Source organism: Typopeltis vanoorti, chromosome 1, assembly GCF_054136105.1.
Source record: "Typopeltis vanoorti isolate ZY-2024b chromosome 1, IOZ_Tvanoo_1.0, whole genome shotgun sequence".
In the NCBI taxonomy this organism is placed as follows: Eukaryota; Metazoa; Arthropoda; class Arachnida; order Uropygi; family Thelyphonidae; genus Typopeltis; species Typopeltis vanoorti.
Window position 1 is genome coordinate 21,095,914 of NC_143549.1, and position 27,216 is coordinate 21,123,129.

At 36.2% G+C, this 27,216-nt stretch overlaps 1 protein-coding gene across 4 annotated transcripts in view; it reads left to right on the plus strand.

Annotated features, from left to right (window-relative positions):
- Positions 1-27,216, plus strand: part of LOC150109823 (SLIT-ROBO Rho GTPase-activating protein 1-like) — a 564,129-nt gene that overhangs the window by 484,368 nt on the left and 52,545 nt on the right. For all 4 annotated transcript variants that reach the window (XM_090396844.1, XM_090396869.1, XM_090396853.1 and 1 more), the window contains one exon: positions 25,650-25,694. In XM_090396844.1, the coding sequence (XP_090252970.1) occupies positions 25,650-25,694 (45 nt within the window). The remainder of the gene's footprint in view (positions 1-25,649; positions 25,695-27,216) is intronic.

Consider the following 27,216-nt stretch of genomic DNA (forward strand, 5'->3'; position numbering starts at 1 on the left):
TGTACTGCCCTTATGGTAGAAAGATTCAAATTGAGTATGCTGTGGTGGTTGGCAAAGATTTGCAGTTTAACCCCCCACTTAGATTTAATAATAAATAAATAAAAAATAATTAAATTAATTCTGGAATTTGTGAAGAACTGTTTCCCATAGGAGGGATAATTTCTATTTAGATTTGGTTGATGTAGCAACTTTCTTGGTCTCACAACTTTCTTTATATAAATGTCCTAAGAGGTTATTTATTTATTATTCACCTTGTTAAAGTTATTTTTACTAGAACCTTAATATAATTAGACCATGACACTCTACATTCATGTACATGCAGTTCGCACGTGTCATTGTTGAATGTACTAGTTTTTGTCTTTGTTGCTTAATTTGAAGTCATACTAAAGAAAAAATTTTATACTAATAAAAATATATATTACACAGTAAGTTAAATCCATATTCTGCTATTTATTAATTAGTCATGCTGTTATGAAGCAAAATGTCAGCATTTGTTCTTGTAGACATTGAGGTGTTCGAGATCATTCCCAACTTTTGGTATTACAACACAAAAACACAAAATTATCAAAGGGTGTTTACTGACCAGCATATATTTTACTAGTTTTAAACCAGCATCCTCAGAGCTTAACTACTTGTTACAGTCTACGCATGGTAACGAGTGAGTGAAAAAATTCAAATTGTCATGGAAAGAAGGTCTCAAATCTTAACTCTTGTGCTTTCTAATATTGTATAAAAGCAGTCATTACAGTTGTTTTGTTGAAGTCAATCTTAAAATGAATGTCTCTTTAATTTTTGGTAGAATAATGCAGCCATACTTGTAAAGGTTCATGCTTCATAGCCATGGCTGACTTAAAATAGTTTCACTGACCTGTAATAACTTCTATTGTGAAGGGATGCCCAAAGCATAGTCTGCCAGTCTTGACTTGACATAATGATGATAGCGAATGTATTTCTTGTGTTCTATGAGGTGGATATTAGTGAATCTTTCTATGGACAGAGAAGGAGATAAAATGTATGAGCTGAAACAAGTTTTAGAGTCCTCAGCAGCTATGACAGGTAACTTTAGCAAGGCTAAATCTGCAAAAAAATTGAGTTGAAAAAAAATAATTGAAAACATTAGAGGTAGTGGGTGTCACAGTTGGACTTGAAATCTTTCATCACATGTTTACCAGGTAGTTGTGCTCTGAGGGTGCTTACTGGTTTGAAATCTAATGAAATTTAAGCAGTCAATAAACATCTCTTTATAATTTAGTGTTTTTGTTGCAATACCATAAAAAACGGGTGGAAAGTATGAGAATAAAAGAGGTGGTGCTAGTGAGAAAATGCTGTAGAATGCTTGGCAGGTGAAATTTGCACAAAAAATTCCTCTCATACTCTGATTTTGCCTTCCTTATCATAGTGGTCATCCTTTTGGTCTGTGCTTTGAACTGCTTATGTGCTTGCTGATCATCTTTCTCTTTGAATTCTTTTTATTGGAATTCAAAGAGAATTTATTTATTTTATTTTAGCTCTTGCTTAAGATGTTATTCACCCATTTAATTTCCACTCGATTTATTAATTTCCAATCCCCCCCCCCTCTCTTAACTGAAAATTCCACACATTTTTTCACTTCCCAGGTGTTAAGACCACATGATTACTCCCACTGCTTGGTGGCAATATGGCCATCCTAGATGCAAACAAATCCTCTAATGTAGTTACTAGATCTAGCACTCTAACCCTTTGTACATTTCATCACATTCTACCCCAGACTCCTATCCCTTAGTAACTGCATAAATTCCACTTCCTTCCTCTTGTGTATGCGTGCGCGCACTTTTTCTTCTTCCAATCTATGTTCCCATAGTTGAGTCTCTCATTGTAATTACTTATCCTCCACTCAGTGAGCTTATTTGCTGTTGCAGTACCATCCACATCATCCTTTGTATCCTCTGGCATATAGCAGCAACCAGCTGTATATTTTTTCTTATTGGTTTCTACTTCACACATGTGGCCTTGATTGCACTTTTTCACTGACCTTCTGCTGAACTTCTATTCTTATTTGACTGGTGCTCATCAATTATCATCAACAATACCCCTATTCCCATTCATTTCTCTTTAAATACTACGTTCTTCACATTCTATCCCATGAACTATATCATCTTCTCTCCACCATGTCTCACTAATGCCAACAACTTTTAGTTAAGAGGAACTGCTAACCAATGGCAAAAACTTTCCTCTCCTCTCAGCATCAACAATACCCCTATTCCCATTCATTTCTCTTTAAATACTACGTTCTTCACATTCTATCCCATGAACTATATCATCTTCTCTCCACCATGTCTCACTAATGCCAACAACTTTTAGTTAAGAGGAACTGCTAACCAATGGCAAAAACTTTCCTCTCCTCTTGTTCTGAATGCTCCTGCTGACATTAGTGTACATAAAATACAATAATCCCCCCCCCAGGCACATGGCACATCCTTTATGTTAGCTTTATATATATATATATATATATATATATATATATATATATATATATATATATATATATATATATATATATATTAAAACCTTTTTACTTAAATCTTGGTTCTAGTCATTCAATTCTTTTTAAAAAATATATGTATGTTAACCGAGTTAACGATCATTCTTTCATATATATATATATATATATATATATATATATAGTTAACGATCATTCTTTCATATATATATATATATATATATATATGAAAGAATGATCGTTAACTCGGTTAACATACATATTTTTTAAAAAGAATTGAATGACTAGAACCAAGATTTAAGTAAAAAGGTTTTAATTTAAAGACACGACTAGTTCCGACTTGTAACAGCCTTCATTAGGTGATATTATAAAAGAAAGAAAAAACACTAAAACACTGAAGCTTAAATAAACTATGAGCATCATAGAGAGTCTCCATACATAATTGATATTAAATCGTTGTGGTTGTATTTAAAGCTGTTCTTTCGTTTGTTGTATTGTTGGGAAAGTACATGCTAGTAGCATCTCATGAATGCCATTACATGATTACAGCTGAATGACTATCTGGGAGGTGTTGTAGCTCAAGTTATTATTTAGATGAACAGGATTGAAGATGATTTCCCTAGATTCCACGATTTTTCTCTCTAGCTCATCATTGCAACGGAAGATGTTAGTAGATTTTTCCCAGCAGACTTTGTGACTTTGGATTTCATCATTAGGATTAGCCGAGAAAAGGATATGACTTGATAATGCACTGGCTCGCTGTCTCTTATAAGTAATGTCCCTCATGTGTTCTTCCATATGCAATTCAACAAATTTGTCTGTCTGCCCAAAATAAGGAATATCACAATCACACAATATTTTATATTTTACAGAAATAAACCATCTCAAAACTTCTTTCAAAGTTAATGGATATTCCAAGAGAATCATTCAAAGATTCCTTCTTAATCCTCCTAGACATTGCTCAGAAGAAACAAATATATTCAAAGGCAATATATCTATTCCTTACATAAGTACGGTTTCACATAAATTAGCAAAAGTTCTAAGAAAATACAATATCAGAACCTTGTTCACTCCACTTCCAAAGATCCGTTTCTTAATAAGCCACCCAAAACCTTGTCATCATCATCTCAAATACCCTGGTGTGTATAAAACTTATAAAATATAAGTACAGCGGTATCTCGCTAATCCGAACTAATAAAAACCGCGCTCGTGCAGATTAGTGAAAAGTTCAGATTAGCAAATTTACCCCCCAAGAGGCAACAATAACCAGCGCTAAAGACAAAAATAATCAGATTCTAATGGTACATCAATTTAATTCTGTAAATAAATGAATTAACTGATAGAAAAAATGCTACTGTACTGTAATATAAAACGTAAAAAATAATACGGTACACAAGTTTATTTTAGTAAAAAATTTAGTTTGTATGTATTGTTGAGGATTCTGATTTAATAAAATTGCATAGTTCAGTACATAACTTAATTTGCATAAAAAATAGAACTTTCTTGTACACAACACACAAAAAAAAAGTTTAACAAAACACAAAAAAAAGTTTTTTTTTTTATTTATTTGTAAAAAAGTCACTGATTTTCTTTTGCTTCTTGGAAGCTAAACGTTTTTCGAATGCTTCTTCTCGGAGCTGCATTAGCAATAAAATTTTATGGAATGGAGTATCATTCTGCTTAGCCCATTCACACACATATTAAAACTGTCAACTGCCTCTTCACGTTTTACTTTTTTTTTCTTTGAATTCTTTATCGTCATCATCGTCTGCTAATTCATTCTGTAGCATCATATTTATAATTTAAGCATCTGACTTGATTTCGAATTCACTTTCGGTTCTACCTGTAATCCATTCCATAACATCTGTTTGTGAAATTTCAACATTTGGATTTATATATTTAACCAAATTATGCACGTTTTCAATTTCTGCTTTTTGTGTATCACCGTAGTTATCTTCGTAAATTCTAGAAGGCCACAGTTTATTCAGTGACGCTCAACAGTGTTGATTCATGACGACAATACAGTACATACTGTACAGTATAAAAAAGCAAACATGAACACACAATCAAAATAGGCCTACAATGTAACCATACAATCGACAATATGAAAAAATAAATACTGCACTGTAATAATAATAAAATAAATAATAATAGTTAAAATAATAATTATTAAATAATAATACATAATAAATAAAACTTTTTTTTTCTTTCAAACCACAGTTCGGATTACTGGAGGGTTCAGACTAAAGAGGTTCGGATTATTGAGATACTATAATCCGAACTGTATATAAAATATACTTACAAGAGACAGCAAGCCAGTGCATTATCAAGTCATATCCTTTTCTCGGCTAATCCTAATGATGAAACCCAAAGTCACAAAGTCTGCTGGGAAAAATCTGCTAACATCTTCCATTGCAATGATGAACTAGAGAGAAAAATCGTGGAATCTAGGGAAATCATCTTCAATCCTGTTCGTCTAAATAATAACTTGAGCTACAACCTCCCAGATAGTCATTCAGCTGTAATCATGTAATGGCATTCATGAGATGCTACTAGCACGTACTTTCCCAACAATACAACAAAAGAAAGAACAGCTTTAAATACAACCACAACGATTTAATGTCAGTTATGTATTGAGACTCTCTATGATGTTCATAGTTTATTTAAGCTTCAGTGTTTTAGTGTTTTTTCTTTCTTTTATAATGTCACCTAATGAAGACTGTTACAAGCTGAAACTAGTCGTGTTTTTATATTAAAACCTTTTTATTTAAATCTCGGTTCTAGTCATTCAATTCTTTTTAAAAAAAAAATATATATATATATATATATATATATATATTTAAATTGAATGACTAGAAACCGAGAAAAATGAAAACAAAGTTTAATTGCACAACTAGTTTCAGCTTGTATCAGCCTTCTTCAGGTGCACATTAAAAAAAAAAATAACCAGTAAAACATAGAGGAAATAATTGTAAGCATCTTGGAAAGTTAGTGTATATATATATTCACTGTTGAAGCTTGCGCAGTCAAAATTGTTCTCTCGTTGGCTTCATTGTTATGCTTATGCATGCGTATAGCATCTCACGCACGCCAGTATTTGATCGTAGCACAGTGACAGTCTGAAAGGTTGTAACTCAGATTGTTGTTGAGATGTAGGTGAATGAGAATGATTTCTTTTGATTCTATTATCTTTCTTTCTAATTCATCGTGGCAACGGAAAATGTTATTAGACTTTTCCCATAGGACTGTATGGCTAAGGTTTTCTTCAGTAATAAATTTAGTTTAATCCTTTATCCAAGTGTAACAAACAAAGTTTGTGCCTTAAGTATCTTCAGGACCGAGGTAACTTGTGGTAAAGGTGGACCAAGCTCTCATCACTCCTAGTCTTAGTATCTCCCATAATGCAAAGCCGATCTCCTTGCAGACATGCATAATGCTATGCATTAAGCGAAGGTCCACTACCCAGACCAGTTTCGACCTTTATTGAGGTCTCATTAGTGGGAGCCAGATCGGCCGAGAACAGAACAAGACTAGACAAAGCACTGGCTCGCATTCTCCTGTAAACGACGTCTCTCTTGTGTTCTTCAATGCATAATTCGATCGGTTTCTCTGTTTGGCCAAAGTATGGTATATCACAGTTGCACTGGGATATTTAAGGTTGTGATGTCTGGGGTTTGGAAGAGGAGTAAAAAAAAGTTCTTATGTTGTATTTCCTAAGAACCTCGGCCAACTTGGGTGAGACAGAGCTTATGTGTGGTATAGAAATATTACCTTTCACCCTATTGGTCTCTTCATTATTGCAAGTGGGTGGATTTAATAGGTAGTTGTCAATTGTTTTTTGTGAATAACCATTTAGTTGTAAAGTAGACCTGAGAAAATTGAGTTCTTTATTAAGTTCTATCTCATCATCAAGAAGAGAGCGAGTACGATGTCCTAGTGTAGAAATGATTCCAAACTTTTGAGGAGGATAATGATGGGATTGACCATGGAGATATCTGTTGGTTTGTTTTCATTTTTTTTTTTTTTTAAAATATATATCTACTGAGTAAATTAATCTTCCTACATCTCACACTCGCATTTCTTTTTGATATTTGTAGACTAATCAACAGTTATCCCCCACCCCCCCATAGCTTCAGCTGCACTTTTTCCAGACTTCAAACATCAAATCCATTCAAGTTCAAACTATCCACCTTATATAAGTCTGTCAAACTCACTCCATATGTCCATAAACTCCACATAACCTGTGGATTGAGTCGTTCGCCATCATGGCCCTCCTTTTCAACTCACCTCTGTCATACCATGTCACAGTAAACTTACTGTCTTAACTCTGACTTCTCTCTTTTGCCTTTCAGTAATGCTCTCATGTACTCCCTCATATTATACTTGTCTCCTTTCAAATCATTCATTTCTGCCAAAACAATTAACTCTCACTTTGTCCTTCTGCATCCTAATAACCTCATTAACACTGTTAATCTTTTCAATCAGGAAGCACGTTTTTGTCTCTCTCATCAAGTACATCTCTTATCATGGAGTCACTGTACAGGGCTGTCTTTACCTTTTCCACTCGAGCATTCCCTTCTCTTTTCACTCATCTCCTCTTTCTTTCTTTCTGTTCTCACCAAACATTTCAGCACATCTCATGCTTCATCCTGTAATGGAGCATGAGATACAATACAAGAGGTGATGCACTCCACATGAGTGCATTACCTCTTGTATTGTAGCCAGCTCTTTATTCTTCACATCTTTCATGCTACTGTTCTTTTAATCATCACTTTTACTCTCTCACTCTCAATCATCATTGCCGCATACATTTTCACACATATTCACGATCACTTCTACTACTTCAGTCACTTCTGAATCTTGCTTTCATTACAAAAAATAGAACCAAGTTTGGTTTTGTTCTTGCTGTCACTCAATGCTTATTTAGACATGATCCTACTGCATTTCTACACTGGGCTGGTTCACTTCTCCTTAGTCTACCTATTGGTTTTGAGCTCCCTTGAGGTTATTATATTGATGTCATGCTTAGTGTGGATATCAGATCAGCACAGGATCACTGGGAAACAGGGCTCCAGTAATCAAACCATCAACTGGTCCAAGCCTCCGCATTTCAGCAGATTGTAATAACTCCAGGCATAAAAGTGAATCTTTAATTTTATTTTCAGCCCAAAAGAGTGTTATTATTCTAATGAACACATGGCTGCATGTATAGAGAAATTCTAATGTAATGCATATAGCTTAGTTTTCTTTTGTTCAAATTCCTCACTGTCATTCTTCGCTTATGCTAGTGATGTCTGTAAAAAAAAAAAGAATATTTGTAAAATATATAATTTTACTGTGGTACAAGAAAAACTTTACTTTGACTACCTAAAAAATTTGGGATATGGTCAGAAGTCAAAGCCAGATCATTGGAACAGAGCCCTTATTGAAACCAACTTAAAAAAATATATATATATATGTATGAGAATTGTAAAATTTCCCTATAAATTAAAGATGTAAAGAAATTATAGGCAGGTGGTCTGAAAAGTTCTCAGCCTAACAATGAAAACATGAATTTATAATTTCAAAATTTTTTTTTCAGATCCCATAGGGGGTGCTTAAGAGTAAAAGTTGTATAACTGAGAGGAGACCTCCACATATCCTATAAAGGAATGCGGAGAACCGACCAGGGCTTCTGACCTAATGTCCAATCCTCACCTTCTCGTGGTGCACCCTGTTGGGTATCTACCTGGATACTGAATGAATGAGGATGGGCTGGCAATTTGAGATTTAGCCGACCAAATTGTATTCTTATTGGTTAAACCAAAATAAAAAATGATGGTACAACATGACAAAATTTCATGCCGGCTGGGGTCGCCCGGTTAAACAAGGCCCCCGTTGTTTTCGCCAGGGAACCAGGGCGAACAGCGAAAAGTCAGTTCCTGGAACAAATCTGAAAACAAACCCCAACTCAACATCACCAGAGTTAAAGATCGGTACTATCAACATAAGAAGCCTGAATGGCAAAGAAATGGAACTAGCTGAGGAATTAGATAAGTACCAGATCGACATAATAGTGGTGACTGAAACAAAAAGGACAAAAACTGGTGAGATCTTTCTGAGCAATAAATACAAAATGTTATATTCAGGAAATGACAATCAGGGAAAAGAAGGAGTAGCCATAGTATTCGACACAAAATACGAGGCTAATCTTCTTGAATGGCAGGCAGTCTCAAGTAGAGTGATGTGGGCAAATATCAAAATGGGGAATTGGACAATGAGACTTATTTGTGCCTATGGTCCCACAGAAGGTTCTACCAAGGTAGAAGTGGAGGAATTTTTTGATGCTTTAGAAAAAGCAACTACCACAATGAAAAAGGAAAAGTTGGTCCTTGTTGGGGATCTAAATAGCAGAGTAGGAAATGATTGTCAGACATACAAAAATATTTTGGGAAAATTTGGAGAAAAGAGCAAAGCTAATAATAATGGCAAATACCTGTTGGATTTCTGCTCAGGACATGGACTGGTCATTACTAACACCATGTTCCAACATAAAAATGTGCACAAATTCACATGGAGAGAAGAGGCAAGGAATAAGAACAGTCTCATTGACTATGTTATTGTTGATAGTGATGTTTTCTCCCTGGTACAGGACACCAGAGTGTACAGAGGATTTGAAATTGGCAGCGATCACTATTTAGTATTGAGTAGTATAAAATTGAATTTCATATTGAAAAGAATAACATGCAAGAAAGTTTTAAAACGAATAAAAGTTGAGCAGCTCTCATATGTGAACTGTAGACTAAAATACACAAAGATTATTGAAAAAAAAAATGAAACAGGAACCAAACTTTGGAGATTTAGTGGCAAGCCTTGAAGAAAACCATGATTGATTCAGCCAGAGAGGCATGTGGTGAGGTTGTCTGAAAGGATAGAAAAATCAGAACTCCATGGTGGACACAGGAAGTTAAAGAGGCAGTGAAGGAAAAGAAGAAAGCATATCAAACGTTTCTGGCAAATAAGCTCATGGTCTTAGAGAATATGGAGACAAATGCAAGAATGCTAAACACTGTAAAACTAGCTAAACAAAAGTCATGGGAAGACTTTGGCAAGAACATAGAAAATAAATATCAAGAAGGTGGTAAGATATTCTGGAGGTTGTTGAAGAAGCTTAGAAATGGAGGAAGGTGCTGTAAAAGGAGTTAGAGATATTAAAGCAGACATGAAAATGGGAGAAAAAGATATCCTTGAAGTATGGAGTAATTATCGAAAAATTGCTAAATGAAACAAGCAGTGAGAGCACAGTGGTAAAAAACACTCAACAGGCATACAGTCAGGAATACATATCCATACTTGAAGTAGAAAAAGCCATCAAAGGCAGCAGGAGTAGATGATATTCCACCAGAAATGCTGAAGTATGGTGGTATAAAAGTCTTACAGTGGCTGCACTACATAATTCAGAAAGCCTGGACAGAGAGACGAATTCCCAATGATTGGTGTAGAGCTCTAATAGTACCCATATATAAAAAGGGAAATAAAACTGAATGTAAGAATTACAGAGGTTTTTCCCTACTGAGTGTTCCTGCAAGATCTATAGAAGTATACTTGAGAAACGGTTGAGAAGAATTGTGGAAGAAAAGCTTGGTGAAGAACAAGCTGGATTTAGGCCAAATAAAGGCTGTCAGGATCAGATCTTTACTTTACGACAAATAGTAGGCTGTTCAATATGTTATAAGACTATATTTATACAGAAAACAGATTACCTTTAATCATCATAATTTACATGGTCTTTTTCGAAGTAACTACTGTGAGAAGTGATGCATTTGTCCCAACATTGCTTCCACTTCTTAAACACATGTAAAAGTCCGTTTTTTTGAGAGTTCTTTCAAAACCGCCTCCGCAACTTTTACACATGCTTTGTTGCTTTCGAAATGGCGGCCTCTTAGTGGTTTCTTGAGCTGAGGAAACAGCCAGAAATCGCACGGTGCGCGATCAGGACTGTATGGTGGGTGTGGTTAGGATATCTATGTTGTTCTTCTGCAAAACGTCCATTACACCACCAGCAATATGTGGCCTTGCATTATCGTGGTGCAATAAGAAGCCATTCTTCAGCAATGGACGCTCCCTTTTGACATGCTGTACCATTGTCCGTAAAACATCCGCATAGTATGAGCCGTTTACAGTATTCCCGGGTTCTACAGCGTGTTGGTAAACAATGCCTTCATAGTCAAAAAAACATTATGGTCATAACTTTACCACCCAATTTTACAGTTTTTGCTTTCTTGGGGGGTAGGCGAAGATGGATGCTTCCATTCACTGCTTTGTTGTTTCATTGTAGGGTCATAGTGATACAGCCAAGCTTCATCTGCTGTAATGATGTGTTTTAAGAATTGTCACCTTCTTGTTCCAGTCTTTCTTTCCATTCTGTGCACACATCCACTCGATGCTGCATTTGCTCCAGTGTCAAGAGTTTGGGAATCCATCGGGTGCAAACATGTTTCAGTCCCAAATGTTCAGCCATGATTGAGTGAACACTTCCCACAGAAATATTCAGGACAACATGCAGCTGGCATACTGCAATTCTGCGATCCTCCTTGATGATAATCACTGCTGTGTTGATCATTGTCTCTGTGATGGATGTTGAAGGTCTTGCCTCTCGTGCAAGATCTTCCACATTTTGCCTTCCTTCCTTAAAAGTTTTATGCCAGCGAAAAATACTTGCCCTCAACATTGCTTCATCGTGGAAAGCTTCGCGTATCATGCTAAAAGTGTCCGATGTCGATTTTTGCAAATGCACACAAAATTTAATCACATAATGCTGTTCCAAGGACGCTTCCATTTCGACGATGGAAGCGTCCTTCCATCGTCAAAATGGAATGCGGCTCGTAGCATTTCGAGTGGTCGCAGCTCATAGGTACGCCAAAACAAGCTTGCGTTTATTCACGTGACACTCTGGCACATCAGCCCGTATATGCCATCTATCAAATTCTTTTGTTAATACAGACATCAACATTTCTTTATTCCACAGAAATTAATATTGTGATGAGTGGTTTTGCCACAGTAAAATTAGTCTTATTACTTATTGAACAGCCCTTGTAGTTTAGAAAGCATGGGAATATAACAAAGATCTGTATTTAAGTTTTGTCAATCTGGAAAAGGCATATGACAAGGTGCCAAGAGAGAAGCTATTCAATACACTACAGTTATAGGGTGTCAATGGGGCAGTATATCAAGCAATACTTAGTCTTTATTTGAGTTGCAAGTCAGCAGTTAGAATTGAAGTAAGTACAGGAAGTTGGTTTATTGTTAAATCTGATGTGAGACAAGGATGTGCATTATCTATATGGATCACATTATGAAGGAAAGCGGTATTAAACATGATATCAGAATTGGAGATGTTAATGTCAGCTCTTTGCTTTATGCGGACAATGTTATACTTCTAAATAAATCCATTACAAGTTTGCAAGATTCCTTGACTAAATTGAATAACTGTTGTAATAGATATGGTATGAAGGTCTGCATTAAAAAGACAAAGAGAATGAAAATAGGTAGAATTGTTGAAAATGTCAACTGTGTTGTGAATGGAGAACCTGTGGAACAAGTAAAACATTTCATCTACCTAGTCACGATTTTTACTGAAGATGGTAAATTAAATATGGAAATAGACAACAGAATCAGCAAAGCTAGTATGGTGGGAAATCAATTGAATAAATTGATATGGAATAAGAGAGAAATCAGTCGGAACACTAAATTAGCTGTATACAAGACAGTGTTCAAACCAGTTTTAACTTATGGATCTGAGAGCTGGGTCAGAAGTAAAACACTTGACCAAAGACTAGAGACCGCAGATATGAAAGTCCTGAGAAAGATTAGAGGCATGAACAGATGTCATCAATGGCAATATCATATTAAAAACGAGGATTTAGGAAAGAACTTGACATTGTCAACATCCACCACACTAACTCACCACACCTGACCTGAATCAATCGAGGACATGGAAATTCAGTGGTGACTCCACTCAGTGACAGGCAGAAACTAGCCACTGAACAGAATCTCTCTGCTCCTCTGGAAGCAAGCTACTGTCAGTAGGGAGCCAGACCCAGAAAGGATAACAAGATTAAAGTAATGCAGAAGTCATATATTATCCAAATACAAGTTGTCAAAAAAGTGTCACAACTTATTATTGAAATACTCTGGATTAGAGGCAGATGTTGAAAGTTATTTCACTTGGTTATACTATAAATTAAAGATGCCAAGAAATGTATATTCTTAGTTTAACCCTTTCTCCAAGTGTAAGCAAACAATGGTTGCACATGAATTATTTTCATGACTGGGCTAATTGTGTATAGAGGCTAATGGCTTCATTGATTTCACTTGATTGAATAATGGTTGACTTCATTGACTAATGACTTTATTTTAATAATAAGGTGTGACACCTTTTGACTATGTGTGTATATATATGGATAATATATGCATTACTTCAATGGTATCTCTTCTGGGTTTGGCTCCCACTGATGAGACTAAAGGTTGAAATCGGTCTGAATAGTGGCCCTTCGCATAATGCATAGTATTAAACACATCTGAAAGGGTGTGTGCATGTACCTCGCATTATGGGATACTAAAGCAATTTGTGAAGATACTTCACACTTCTTATTCTATATAAATTTATTCAACTGGCTATTAACAGTTCTTTTGGTAGCCAGCTGATTAAATTTATATGGAATAAGAGAGAAATTAATCAAAACATAAAACTAGCAGTATATAACAGTGTTTAAACTAGTTTTTTAAGTTGGTGGGGAAGTTATGAAACCAAACCAAATAATTGAATTACTGAGTGAGCATTTTGCAGGGATGTACTATCTAGGTGGTGACATTGCAGTGCCAGATGTGACATTGATTGATAGGAAAATTGAGGTTGAAGAAATGGAGGTGCTTAAAATATTGCAGAAACACAATACTAACACAGCTATGGAATGAGGTGGCATATTGATCCATGTATTACAAGAATGTCCAAGAGAATTATCAACCTCTCTGACCAAGCTGTTTAATTTAAGCTTCAGTAGTCAGAAGGTGCCAATGAAGTGGAAAGAGGGCAAAATAGTCCCATTGCATAAAAGGACTTAAGATCTAAGAGCAAATTATAGGCCAATCAGGATGGTGGTTAAGGTATTGGAGAAATTGGTGAAAGACAGAATTCAGGACTTGGGTGGACAGGAATATGATACTCTATAAGGAACAACATGGTTTTGTGAAGGGTAGGTCTTGTCTTTTTATAATCAAGTGAGCAGAGTTGGATAAAGGAAATGGCTACTCATTGATATTGCTAGACTATGCAAATCATTTGTCAAGATTCCACATAGAACGCTATTGCATAAATTGGAGCAAATGGGAATGACATGAATCTGATGATTTGGATTAGAGGATGGTTTATGGAGGAGTTGAGTCCATCAGATGGCAAGCGACCAGTGGTGTACAGTACTTGTCACTTGGGCTGTTGTTTAATTTGTATATCAATGATATAGGAAATGATTTGACAGGAAATGCTGATTTGTTTGCTGTGATGCTAAACTGGGAAGAGCAGTGGTAAATGGTGATGCAAAGATCCTACAGGAAAACATAAATAGATTAGCAGTATGGACATAAGTAAATGACTGCCAGTTTAACTTGGCCAAGTGCAAGGTTATGCACTTTATGAAGGGATCAGAAACTGTGTACTATATTGATGGAACTGAACTGCAGGAAATTGATGAGGCCAGGGACTTGGGTGTGATTGTGGACAAAGGCGTTGAAAGACAACTTGTCCTCATCTGGACTACTGCTCACAGATCTGGACTTGAATTTCGTGGTGATGAAGAAGTTGTGGAGAGAATTTAGAGGCAAGTGCTAAAGATTGTTGCAGATCTGTGGAATCAGTTTAGGGGTAACCAACAGCACATCCGTTTACATGGTTATTGAAGAACACTCTAACAAGCTGGGATAGCGAGGTTATTGTTCCCCTATACAAGGCATTAATAAAGTCACATCTGGACTCCTGGATTCCGTGGTGATGAAGTTATGGAGAGGATCCAGAAGTGAGTGGCAAAGATTGTGGCAAGTCTCTGGAATGCTCCCTATGAGAATAGATTGATGGTCTGTAGGCCTCAAAAATTAGCTGATAGACAAAAAAGAAGAGACATGACAGAAGCATTTAAGCTATTAATGGAGTTTTATAGGATTGGCACTTAAGTTATTTTTCAGTACATGGCAAGAAGAGAAAGAATAAGGGATTACCAGTGGAAGTTGTGGAAGTGTGCAATTAGCAGGGGTATTAACCACGCTACCGACCAAGATGTCTATAGATGTTAAGGTTATCATGGATGTGAAGTGCATATTAAAATTGTAATACCATTGATATTACATTGAAATATATGATGGATACGAAGCATATGAGGATACGTATTTGATCCATAATGGCTAGTAAGGTGATTTTAGACTAGGTTTTTTGGTTGGAGAGTGGTGAATGGGTGGAATGGTTTTCCAGAGATGTTTATGGATGCTTCATCAGTGAATGAGTTTAAGGACAAGTATGATAGCTGTTGTGTGAATAAGTGGATCTTCCACAATGAGTCCCCTCCATGTGAGGCACCTGTTCGTGGTGGAGGGGGACCTCCCAGTGATGGTATGTACTGGCCCTTTTCATTCTTCCTCGTTTTCTTTGCTTTTCTTCCTGTATTCTTTGCTCTACTTCTCCTGAGTCTTTTTCACTATTCTTTTTCCATACCACCATCACTGGGATCCAACGCCCTGCCACCGTGTTTGCCGTGCAGTGCGACCCGTGGACATCCGGAAAGGAGGATCCTCGTAGTCTTGCACTACTTTGGCCCCTGCTTTGGCAAGACGGGTGGTCCTGGATGGCCCAGCCAGGATCAATCGATAGAGGAGTGATATCAGGCTTACCTGCAAGGGTCAACAGTGTTGCAGCAAGTCTCTCACCTGATGGGCCAGGGTCAGGATCCTAGACCTGCTGCAGTGCCGGTATAGTGTCCAGGGTAGCCCTGGTGTTCCACTCCTGAGTGCAGTCTTTGCTTGCTGGGTAGTGGGCATCCATGTGTGGCTCCATGGCGGGTGGGAAGCTCTGGTGCCGAATTAAAAATTCCTTAAATATGAATTCATCCTCAAATGTTTCAGGGACCCTAACAAAGTACTGATAATATAGACACGGTATATGGAAACAGAAGTAAAAACAAAAGATATCGGATACTAACAAAAATGTACCAACCTTTTTAATCATTCATGCAACAGGTGAAAAACCAAATGGGAAAATGTCACCCTTCTTTATCCAAAAAGGTTTAGGAGGACTGGCAGGACCTCCCAAAAATGTCAAGAAATTGCGTTCTGGTGATATCCTCGTGAAAACAATGTGCAAACAACATTCCGAAAAACTACTGAGAGCAACGACAATAGGTGGAATACAAATTGCAGTAACACCTCACAGAACACTCAATTCCAGTAGAGGAGTGATATGAGAATGGGATCTCCTTGAGGTTCCTGATGAGGAGATATATTCAGAACTTAAAGATCAAGGAGTGAGTAATGGGTGTGAGGTGCATCCTGACACGCAGGGATGATCGCCTGGTCTCAACCAAGAACATCATCCTTACTTTTGATACACCTAGGCCTCCGACATCTGTAAAAGTAGGGTATCTCAGCTGTCCTGTTATAATGTACATCCCTAACCCACTGAGATGCTTTAAATGTCAAAGATATGGACATGCCCAAACTACTTGCCATGGTTCTACTACCTGTGCTCGATGTGGTAGTAAAGAACATGAAAATAAATCTTGCTGTGAAAAAAAAAGCTAAATGCGTCAACTGTCGGGGAGATCATCCAGCATACTCTCGTGCAGGTCAGAAATGGAAAGATGAAAAAGAGATACAAAAAATAAAAACAGAACAAAACATAACATATCAGGATGCAAAAAGAAAGCTAGCCACCATTACACCTGTTCTACGATCCTCTTATACTGAAAAAGTAACAATTAAAAAAGTGCCAACAGCAATTCAAACATGTATGTCTATTCCACCATTTGATAATTTCTTCATACCTGAACTTTACAATCGTGAGTGCTTCTCTGTCGAGCGCATTAATCACAAGACCTATGGCCTTACTCCAGAGACAACTTCAAAAATGGTCCCATTCAATGAAAACTCATCTGTCAAAAAAATTATGGTGGAGACTTCACTCAAAGAAAAACCACCAGACACTTGCACAGAAAAAATGGATACCTCGATACCCACTGAAAGCAAACTTAGCATACCAACTGACCCTAACACATTTGATGTTTTGAACACTCTACCAGAGGAAGAGATGGACACTGGCCATCCATACATCCCTAAAACAGTGGATAAATATAAATCTGGCAAAGGTAAGCCCTCAACCTCTCGAAAGCCAGACAAGTCAATAAAATCAAAACAATAGGAAAATTTTTACAATGGTGGAAGTGTCATGGGATCCAACAGAATATTGATGATATCAAGATGTTGATGCAGAAACACAAACCTTTCTGTTTCTGTCTACAGGAAACTTACTCAAGACCCAACGAGGACCGTACCTTTAGGAATTTCACTGTTGTACGTAAGAATAGAACTGGAGATGGACCTGCTCATGGAGGAGTAGCTATCCTAGTGGGCAGTCATACTCCTTTCCATCAGGTCCAACTTAATACTTTTCTGGAAGCAGTAGCGATTCGCTTCTCTGTGGGATTCCTTATTACAGTCTGTTCAATTTATTTACCACCAAATGCTGAGTTAAATGAAATTGATCTTGATAACCTTATCTCACAACTGCCTGAACCCATACTTTTGATGGATGACTCTAACGATCACAATATTCTTTGGAGTAGTGCCAATACTAATAGACGAGGTCGAATCATTGAAAAAATGCTTGATAATAATAACCTTTCCCTTCTAAATAATAAACTCAATACTTTCTTCCATATGCCTATCCGTTCATATTCTGCAATTGATCTTACAATCTGTTCCCCTTCCACTGCTCATGTGGGATGTTGAAGAGAACATATATGGAAGTGATCACTTTGCTGTTCTTTGTACAATGTCTTCACAGGAATACCTATATGGAAAATGGACCAGGCTGACTGGAACACTTTCTCTCATCTTGTAAAATTTAATGCTGATGCCATCAGTCAAACACCTATCAATGAAGCTGTAAAATATATAACAGAATGCATTGTCCAGGCAGCAACAACCTCCATCCCAAAAACATCATCTTGATTTCCAGTCTATCCAAAGCCTTGGTAGAACTCAGAATGTCAGGCAGCCAAAAAAGATCAACACAGAACATGGAGCATATTTCGTAGATACCCTACTACATCAAATTTAATAACTTTCAAGTGTGCTCAAGCCAAAGCACGTTTTGTAAGACGTCAGAGTCAAAAACAATCATGGATCCAATTTACTACATCAATTAATCAAATGACCAGTCCAAAAATTGTATAGGATAAAATCCGGAAAATGAAAGGCAGATATAGTACACATTGTTTGTCAACCTTAGACTATAATGGAAGTGGTCTTGCTGATCCCAAAGCTATTACAGATACTTTGGGAGAAACTTTTGCTAAAATCTCAGCAACAGCTTCATATTCTCTGGAATTTTTAATATTGAAAGAGCAGCAAGAGAAACAGAGGCTCAATTTTTCCACCAACATTTTTCAGCCATTTGTCAAGGAAGAACTAAAAAGAGCTCTCCTACAATCTCACCCTAGTGCAGTAGGACCTGATGACATCCATTATGAAATGATAAAACATCTACCATCATCATCTATGGATCTTCTCTTATTATACAATAAAATACTTGCAGAGGAAAAGTTTCCAAATTCTTGGCATAAGTCAATTGTCATTGCTATCCCAAAACCAGGAAAAGAACCAGCGCAAGCAAATAATTATCGACCTATTGCTCTGGCCAGCTTTTTTTTGTAAGATACTAGAGAAAATGGTTAATGCCAGACTTCTCTGGTATTTAGAAAGCAACAGTCTTCTTTCTAATACACAATGTGGTTTCCATAGACATCGATCAACTTTAGGCCATTTAGTTCGGTTAGAAACTTGTACAGGGTGTTCGGGATAAATTTGACAGTTTCGTAAGGAAAAAGAAAATCTTCTTTGTATCTATTAAATTTAATGAATTGACAAAAAACATTACAGGCAGAGTTAATTACAATACTATCAACAAGATTTACTCAAAATAACCACCATTAGCATCGATCACAGCTTCAATCCTGCTTCGGAACCTCGAACAAGCTGATGCTACAGTCTCCCTGGGAAGGGCTGCAAAAACTGTTTTAATTTTATCCATTAACTGGGCTTTTGTATTACTGGAAGTGCGATTGGTGTCTTTTTCAACTGCGCCCCATACAAAATAATCCATGGGGTTAAGGTCTGGGGAGTTTGGAGGCCAAACATTTGGACTGGTGAAGTCGTAGAAATTTTCAGACAACCATTTTTGACTTTTCCCAGAGGTGTGGCAAGGGGCCGAATCCTGCTGCCATACATACGGCCTACCATTGGCTACCCTTGTTATCCAGGGCTTGACTACAGTGTTTAGCAACTCCACGTAGCCATCTGAAGTCAACCTGAGGCCCTCTTGGAAAAAATGCGGAGGCATCACATTGCCTTCAGAGGATACACATCCGAAAACCATCACAGTTTGGGGAAATTTAGTCTGCATTACACGAGGAATGTCCTTTGTACTGTATGCAAGCCATCTGTTATTCTGTGTGTTGTGTTTTTGATCCTGGCAAAAGTTTTTCTCATCGGAAAAGAACCAGATTGTTTGTGGTTCCGCAGGATGTTTCACTCTGCTTAGAAGTTTCTTCGCGTTTATCAAACATTTTTCACGGGCCTTTTCTGTAAGCAGCTGACCTTTGCGGCGCTTGTATGAGTAGTAGCGGAGGTCTTCATTGAGTGCAAGCTTCATAGTAGAGGCTGCAACATTCATTTCACGTGACAAAGCCCGAATTCCAATGCCAGGGTTCTTCAACACCTGTTCCTGCAGATTTGCGAGGAATTCTGCTGTACGAACGCAATCAGATCGTCTGCTAGGGATCTTTCTTCTTGCTACATCCTCGTAGTCACCATTGCAAGTCTCTAGTTCATGCCTGATTGTTTTTACTGTATTCAGGGAGCATTGGGCAGCAGTCGAAATATCCTTATTTTGATGGCCGGCACGAATCATCATGATACAAGTTATTCTCTTCCATGATTCAGGTGGGTTCCAGCTATCCATCCTTTCTGAAATCTTGTATATGAATGAAGAAGGGTCCAACCTTTTAAATGAAGAGAAGTGTGTGTTAATACATGTAACTTACGGAAAAATATAATTAATTATAAATATGTCAAATTTATCCCGAACACCCTGTATAAGAGATGCATTTCTGAAGCAAGAACATCTTGTCTCGGTTTTTTTTTTGACATGGAAAAAGCTTATGACACAACCTGGAGATATGGCATATTAAAAGACCTCTATAACCTAGGTCTCAAAGGATACCTCCCTATATTTATTAAAAACTTTCTGTCCAGGCGAAATTTCCAAGTCAGAGTGGGAAGTATGATATCTCGACCATATCTTGAAGAACAAGGTGTTCCACAAGGCTCTGTTTTAAGTGTAGCCCTTTTTGCTATTAAAATCAACTCAATCATTGAACAGCTTCCTCCCACTGTAGACAATGCTCTATATGTTGATGACTTCACAATTTACTGTCACTCACGTAACATGAGGCTAATTGAAAGACAACTTCAGCAAGCAATTGATCATGTCTCTCTGTGGGCTCTTAATAATGGGTTTAGGTTTTCGACAGAAAAAAGTGTCTGTGTACACTTCTGTCGGAAACGCACTCATCACCCAGATCCTGAACTAAGAATGGGACCTACTGTTATTCCAGTAACTACAGAAACCAAGTTCTTAGGACTCATTTTTGACAGGAAACTCACATTTCTAGCACACATTCGTCAACTAAGAGAAAAGTGCAAAAGAACTTTGAACCTCCTTCGCACTCTCTCCTCTACTGGGTGAGGTGCTGATTGAGCGTCGTTGCTCCATCTTAATTGTGCACTTATACGTTCAAAGCTAGATTATGGGTCCCAAGTCTATGGTTCGACAAGACAGAGTAACATGCGATGATTGGATTCCATCCATCATCAGGGTATACGGATAGCTACTGGTGCCTTTCGCACCTCACCTACTCCAAGTCTATGTAGAAGCAAATGAACCGGCTTTATCACTTCGACAGAAACAGTTGTCTCTTAATTACACCCTAAAAATAAAATCTCTCCCAGATCACCCTACATGGAATAGTATCTTCTCTCTGCATTGGGAAGCTCAATATCACACACATCAAACTGTTATACATCCTTTTGGTATGCATATTAAAGAAACTGTGCAAGCTGTTAGTATAAATGTTGACAACATTAGCTACACTAAACATAAAACATTCCTCCATGGCAGGTTTGCACACCATCCTGCAACCTCTCACTTTGTCAGCTACAGAAATCTTATACCCCATCATCCATTTACCTACAATTGTTTAATGCACACAGAGCAGCAAACGCTGATTTTTTACCCATCTATATTGATGGTTCAAGAGCTAACACCTCTGTTGGCTGTGCTGCTGTTTTTCCTGACATTATTATTTCAAATCAGATCCCACCAGACTGCAGTAATTATGCAGCAGAGTTACATGCCATTCAGCTTTCACTTATGCATATAAAAGAAAACTGCTACCAAAAGTGTATAATTTATACAGACTCATTGAGCTCTTTTACAGGCTATCTCCTCTCCTATGTGTAATCCTCATCCAGTACTTTATGAAGTGCTACACCTGCTTCACAAAATGAAAATCCTTAATTTTGATGTTCAGTTCTGCTGGATTCCCAGCCACATCGGAATCAAAGGAAATGAGGCTGCAGATGCAGCCTCATTTCCTTTGATTTTCATTCCTCATTTCCTATGTGGGAAGGTACAGGATGCTAAATCAGCCCGTACCTTCTCCACATACTATTTGACAGTTCCATACACAGACTACAGACAACTTATAAGATCAAAGCTAATTGCTCAGTGGGAGTTAACATGGCAAGAACCATCAACAAACAAATTATATAACATTAAACCTGAAATTAAACACTGGCATTCTAGTCAAAGAGAAGGGAGGAGTTAAGTTAAGCAAAAAAAAAAAGTATTTGCAAATAAACAAATTTATAGTCAAATGGGTTTGTACAAATTAATTCTTTCTAAAAAATTAAAAACTTGCCTTGTCCTTGCTAGGCTACGCATAGGTCACAGTCACCTTATGCATTCTCATTTACTGAGAGCTGATGACCCTCCCATATTTGAAAAATGCAACACTCATCTCACTATTCATCATATTCTTGTAGATTGTCAAAATTTTACACGAGAGAGGAATGAAATTTTCACCTATCTAACCAAGCCATATACGCTCAGGGAAATGTTATCAGTCTCAGGCAAATTGCACGAGGTTTTTAATTTTTTAGAAAGAATTAATTTGTACAAACCCATTTGACTATAAATTTGTTTATTTGCAAATACTTTTTTTTTTTGCTTAACTTAACTTTTATACATATATATTATTCATTAGGTTAAATCTGACCAATTATGTATTACCATGGGCCTTGATCTTGTATATTTGTATCACCCTGCTGTAATTTTGTTAATATGTAAATACCATAATGCTAGACTTAAATTTTATGCATCAGTGCTGTATAATAATTCCTTTCTGGCTCTTTAAATATTAGTATAATAATGTTTGTTGTAATCTTACTAGATGTAGACACTGCTTTCCTTGACTTGTTTTGTATATACATATGTTAACCTATAGTTATCTATTTATGTACTGCTGAAACCTCTGCAGTTATTTTGTTTATATGTAGATACTGCATCACTTAACATACATTTTGTGTATGCATCTTATTTACTACTTTATTTTTCGAATAATCATGTAGGATATCTTACCTATTTGTGTACTTTCTAGTAATTCTGTTTATATGTATTCTAAATTCTGTTTCTACTGCATTGTTAAATTTAATTTTCATGCATGCATATTGTATAATAATCCCTTTTTGCCTATTTTTGTACTGCTATAAAGGCATCTATTATAATTTTACACATATGTAGATACCGCATTCCTTGGCTTAGTGTTTCATATATTATGTATTAACTTATATTGTTAACTATTTTTGCACTACTGTAATAACCTCTGACCTTGTGTGTTGCTGTGCCTTCTGCAGCAGTTCCGTTTACCTAGAGATGCTGCTTTGTGAAACTAGATTCTTGTACAGACATATTGTTTTTAAATTTTCTGTAAATGCTAATGTTGTAACCTTTAGTATTGCACAATATGACTTTTGTAGTTTTTGTGCCAAATGAACTATAAACCAAACCAAACCCACAATGAATCTTCTGATCCCCATGGAGATGCCGATATAATAATAATATATTGTTTGATTATTCATAGGAATGTCAGTCCAGATAAATTGTTTAGGTATCTAAACAATTTATCTGGATGTAGTGTAGAAGACACATAGGCAGAGAGTATAGCAAATTGGAAAATTCGGTGAAGCGGTTTTGCCATGCATTGCCTGAAAAAGACTCGATTTCCTTATTATTGCCAGCCTGGAAATATGTATTTTTAACCATCGTCAACATCAGAAAAATTAATGAGTACAAAAAAAATTACCATGAGTGGGAATAACAAAAGGGACTTCACACGATGGCAACCGAGATTTTGGCGCACTTTTGCAGTCACATTCCCTAGTCTGTCTTTTAATATAATTCAATAACATCAACTATTATTTTCAGAAGATATACGTTTGTTAAAAATAATTTTGAAAATGGGTTCAAGAAAACGTAAAATTGCAGGTGAAAGAAGAAGGTTTAATGATGAATGGAACAGCAAGTACTTCTTTATTGAAAATGGGGGGTAAGCCCCTTTGTCTTATTTGTCATAAAAGTATTGCTGTTATGAAATAATATAATATTGGACATCAAGAATGAACATGAAAGTCGATACAAGGATTTGAACTGTGAACTTAGAAAAAATCAAATTAATAAATTAAAGTGGATATAGATAATTTGGCTAAGGGAAAACAATCACAAAAGTCACATTAAGCAGGAAGACACACATATGCATAAACTATATTACTTTGTTTTTACATAATAATTTTTCATTGTTTCATATCTAGTACTTTAAATATTTCTGTGTTTTTTAAGGCTGATATAATAAAAATTGATAACTTAAGTATTTATTTCATTTACTATTTTCTCTTAAACGCTTGCAGCCTGAAAGGTTGCCGACCCCTGATTTAGACACTTAAATGCTACTTTAAATTCATTATTAGATTTCATGAAAATGAATACAGATATATAAATAATTAAACACAAGTTTAATTGGTCCTATATATCATCGCAAATCACTGAGACATCATCAAAGAAACAATATAAAATTATAAAAACACACATAAAATGAACAAAATGATAAGTGAAAAAAGTTAGACTGAAGGCCTAAAGTTCTTCCTTCTATGGGTGCTATCAGGCAGACATAAGAATTAGTTTCCTAAATCTTGGGAAGACCTGACTGACCATACTTATAGCAACAGATGTATTTCTTATGTTTTTCTAGGCAGATGTTAGTAGCTCTCCCAGTTTGATCATAATATGATAAATTGAAAGAACAAGGAACTTTGTGAACACTTGGAACAGAGGGAGAGGATCCTTGGAAGAACAGATGAGGACAGCTAACTTCAAATGAAGTTTGAATGCAGTGCAAAGATTGTAATTTTTAGTGTACTGGCTATTTTTCTAGGGTGCCCCATATATATATATATATATATATAAATGCTAGCTTGCCTTTTCTAGCTGCTCGAATCACATTTCCCCAATGACATTCTTTCTTTTCAGCTTATAGAAAACCCATCCATGCAGGTAGATACAAACAGAAACCTTCTCATCACCTCCCCTATCTCAGCAATATAGTGCTATCAAAATCCTTATCAACAGTGCCTCCAATCTCTGTTTTACTCATGCTGAACTCTCCTTTATTCTCCAGACCTTCTTGTCCAGTTGTTACAGTGCCAAAAAGATCAACAAATTAATTGTTCCTCACATGTCTCTCTCTCAACATGCAAACTAATAATACCATAATGTTCCTTATATCTGGGGCACCTCAGAAAAAATAGCCAGAACTCTAAAAAAAAAAAAAAAAAAAAAAAGTACAATCTCTGCACTGCATTCAAACCACATCTGAAGTTGTCTCCACCCTCATCTGCTCTCCCAAGGATCCTCTACCTCCTCTCTCTGTTCCAGGTGTTTACAAAGTTCTTTGTTCTGGTCAGACAAAGACCTGCTAACATCAACCTAGAAGAATATAAGAAATACATCTGCTGCCATAAGTACGGTCTGTCAGGTCTTAGCTGATGATGCCTTTGATACCTTCCTTGCACAGAAGCAAATGAAGGGAAAAAAAAAAAAAAAACTGGTGTCCTTCACTACAATAAACACAAATTTGAAATTTTTTTTTTTTTTAGAACCAGCATCAGATTTAAAAAATCAAATAAATCTGAATAAATACAGCTATATTAAACTTCCCAAAATTTGGGAAACTTTAATTTTTAGGTTTCCCACTCGCAGCTAAGGATAGCCAACAACATCCATAGAGAGCACTCCTCATAGTACTTAGGCTTTCAGTCTAATTTTTTCACATTTGTTTTGTGCATTTTTACATGTTTTTTTGCAATTTTAATATTATGTTCCTGATGATGGCTCAGTGACTGATGTGAAATATAGGATTGATTAGACTTGTGTTTAATGAGTATCTCATCTTCTAATAATTTACTTCTGCCATTAAAATTTGATGCACTGGATGACATCCTGTTTAGTTCATCTTATGGCCGATTTTGTAGTTCAGCACTGATATGGTATTTCCAAGTCTTTTTATTTGAGTTGAATTTTTATTATTTTTAAGAATGTGAATTTAATGAGGTTTCTTGCCCTGAATTATGTTGCTGAGTTACTAGAAGCTGCTTTTAATAGATCTTAGTGTTGGAAAAAAAATAAAAAAAAAAAAGTAATAGTTAAAAGTAATTTTGAAATTTTTTTTTTTCTTTCACCATTCTCTGCTTCAACTAGATGCAGTATTTCCAGAACGGGAAATTACTCTCAATCTGTTTGGAAGTATGTTGTATTTTTAGTTTTTGCCTGTTATTTCCTGCATGCTTTTTTATTTCATTTTAGCTTTTTTTCCCCTTTCCCCCTCCCTTACTGTTTACACAAATATGTATTTGCATGTAATTTGACATAATTATTTGTAAATCTTATTGCAGCAGCTTGCTTAGTTCATTTATTTTAAGTCAGCTACTTAAAATAAAAATTTTAAGTAGCTGACTGTACAGCTGTGCTTGAAATTGCAGTTTATGGTAATATATTACTAAATTCTTTTTTTGTTGTTATTATTCATTTTATTTTTTACATAAACCCCTTCCACGAAAGTTTAAACTTTTTATACATAGGTTCTATGTGTAGGCTAAGAGTTAGATGATCCAGAAACCCTAGAGACTAAAAATATAAAACTTTTTTAAGTCACTTTAGGCCAAGATATAAAATTCATCTTCACCTGAAATATTGTGCATATGGTGAATTCTGATCCTACTGCAGACATTGCTTCAGCTCTTCAACCTTATATAGTTGAAGATTGGAAGCACTATTCATTTAGCCAACCAGACTGACAAATTTCAAACATAGTATTTTGTGCTAGTTTACTTTTTGATATAGGGTTAAAATTAGTAATTTTAAGCACTGGATTATATGCTTAAAATTTACTCAATAAATTGTACTTTATTCTTTATAAAACAACCGACAACTTTTTTTTAATACAGTAAACTCTTGATTTAATGGACTGTTAGGGACTAAGGGTTGTCCTTAAAATCAAAAGACCGGAATCTTAGGAATAGTATTGAAAATAAAACACGTTCAGTGGTACAGTATTAATATATTTTAATGAGAACATTTTTATGTAAATACTATTTTCCTGAGGATTGAGCTTGAAAAAAGCATCAAGTTTCAGTTGCTTTCTACTTTTATACTGTTTCTTAATAATTAACAATCGAAATTACCAAAAATGTTCATAATAAGCAATCACCTCTGGATCTGAATATGCACCTATGAACAAGATGATGTCAGCCATGTGTTCTCTTACTACCGATAGTTTCGGACCAGCTGGAACCCCCTCTTCTTCTTCCTCATTGTCAGCCTCCTGATTGCCCCATAGAACATCTTCAGGAATCTCTTCCATGCAGAGAATTTAGTAGCCTTGGTTACCCTCGTCAATGTCTAGCCATTGTTCAATGTTATTCTCACTGACATTATCACCAGTTTGCATCAAAGTTTCATAGAAATCAGAGGTTCCAAAACCTCTGAAATCGTATTCCTTTTCACTTCTGTTCAGTAACTTTGTCCACCCATTAGCCAATGTTGTAGTTTTTATCTCCTTCCAAGCAGCAGTAAAATTAAAGATGGCAGACTTGATGTTGTATGTGCGCAAATTTTGAAGTGTCCTGATTCCTCTTGTATCTTCTTTGGGATTATTTTCGTTCTCCAAGACAACCATAACCTCTTCAAGAAACTTCTTCTTATACAACCTCTTGCAGGCAACATTGACTCCTTGATCTGTAGGCTGCATTATGGAAGTGGTGTTTGG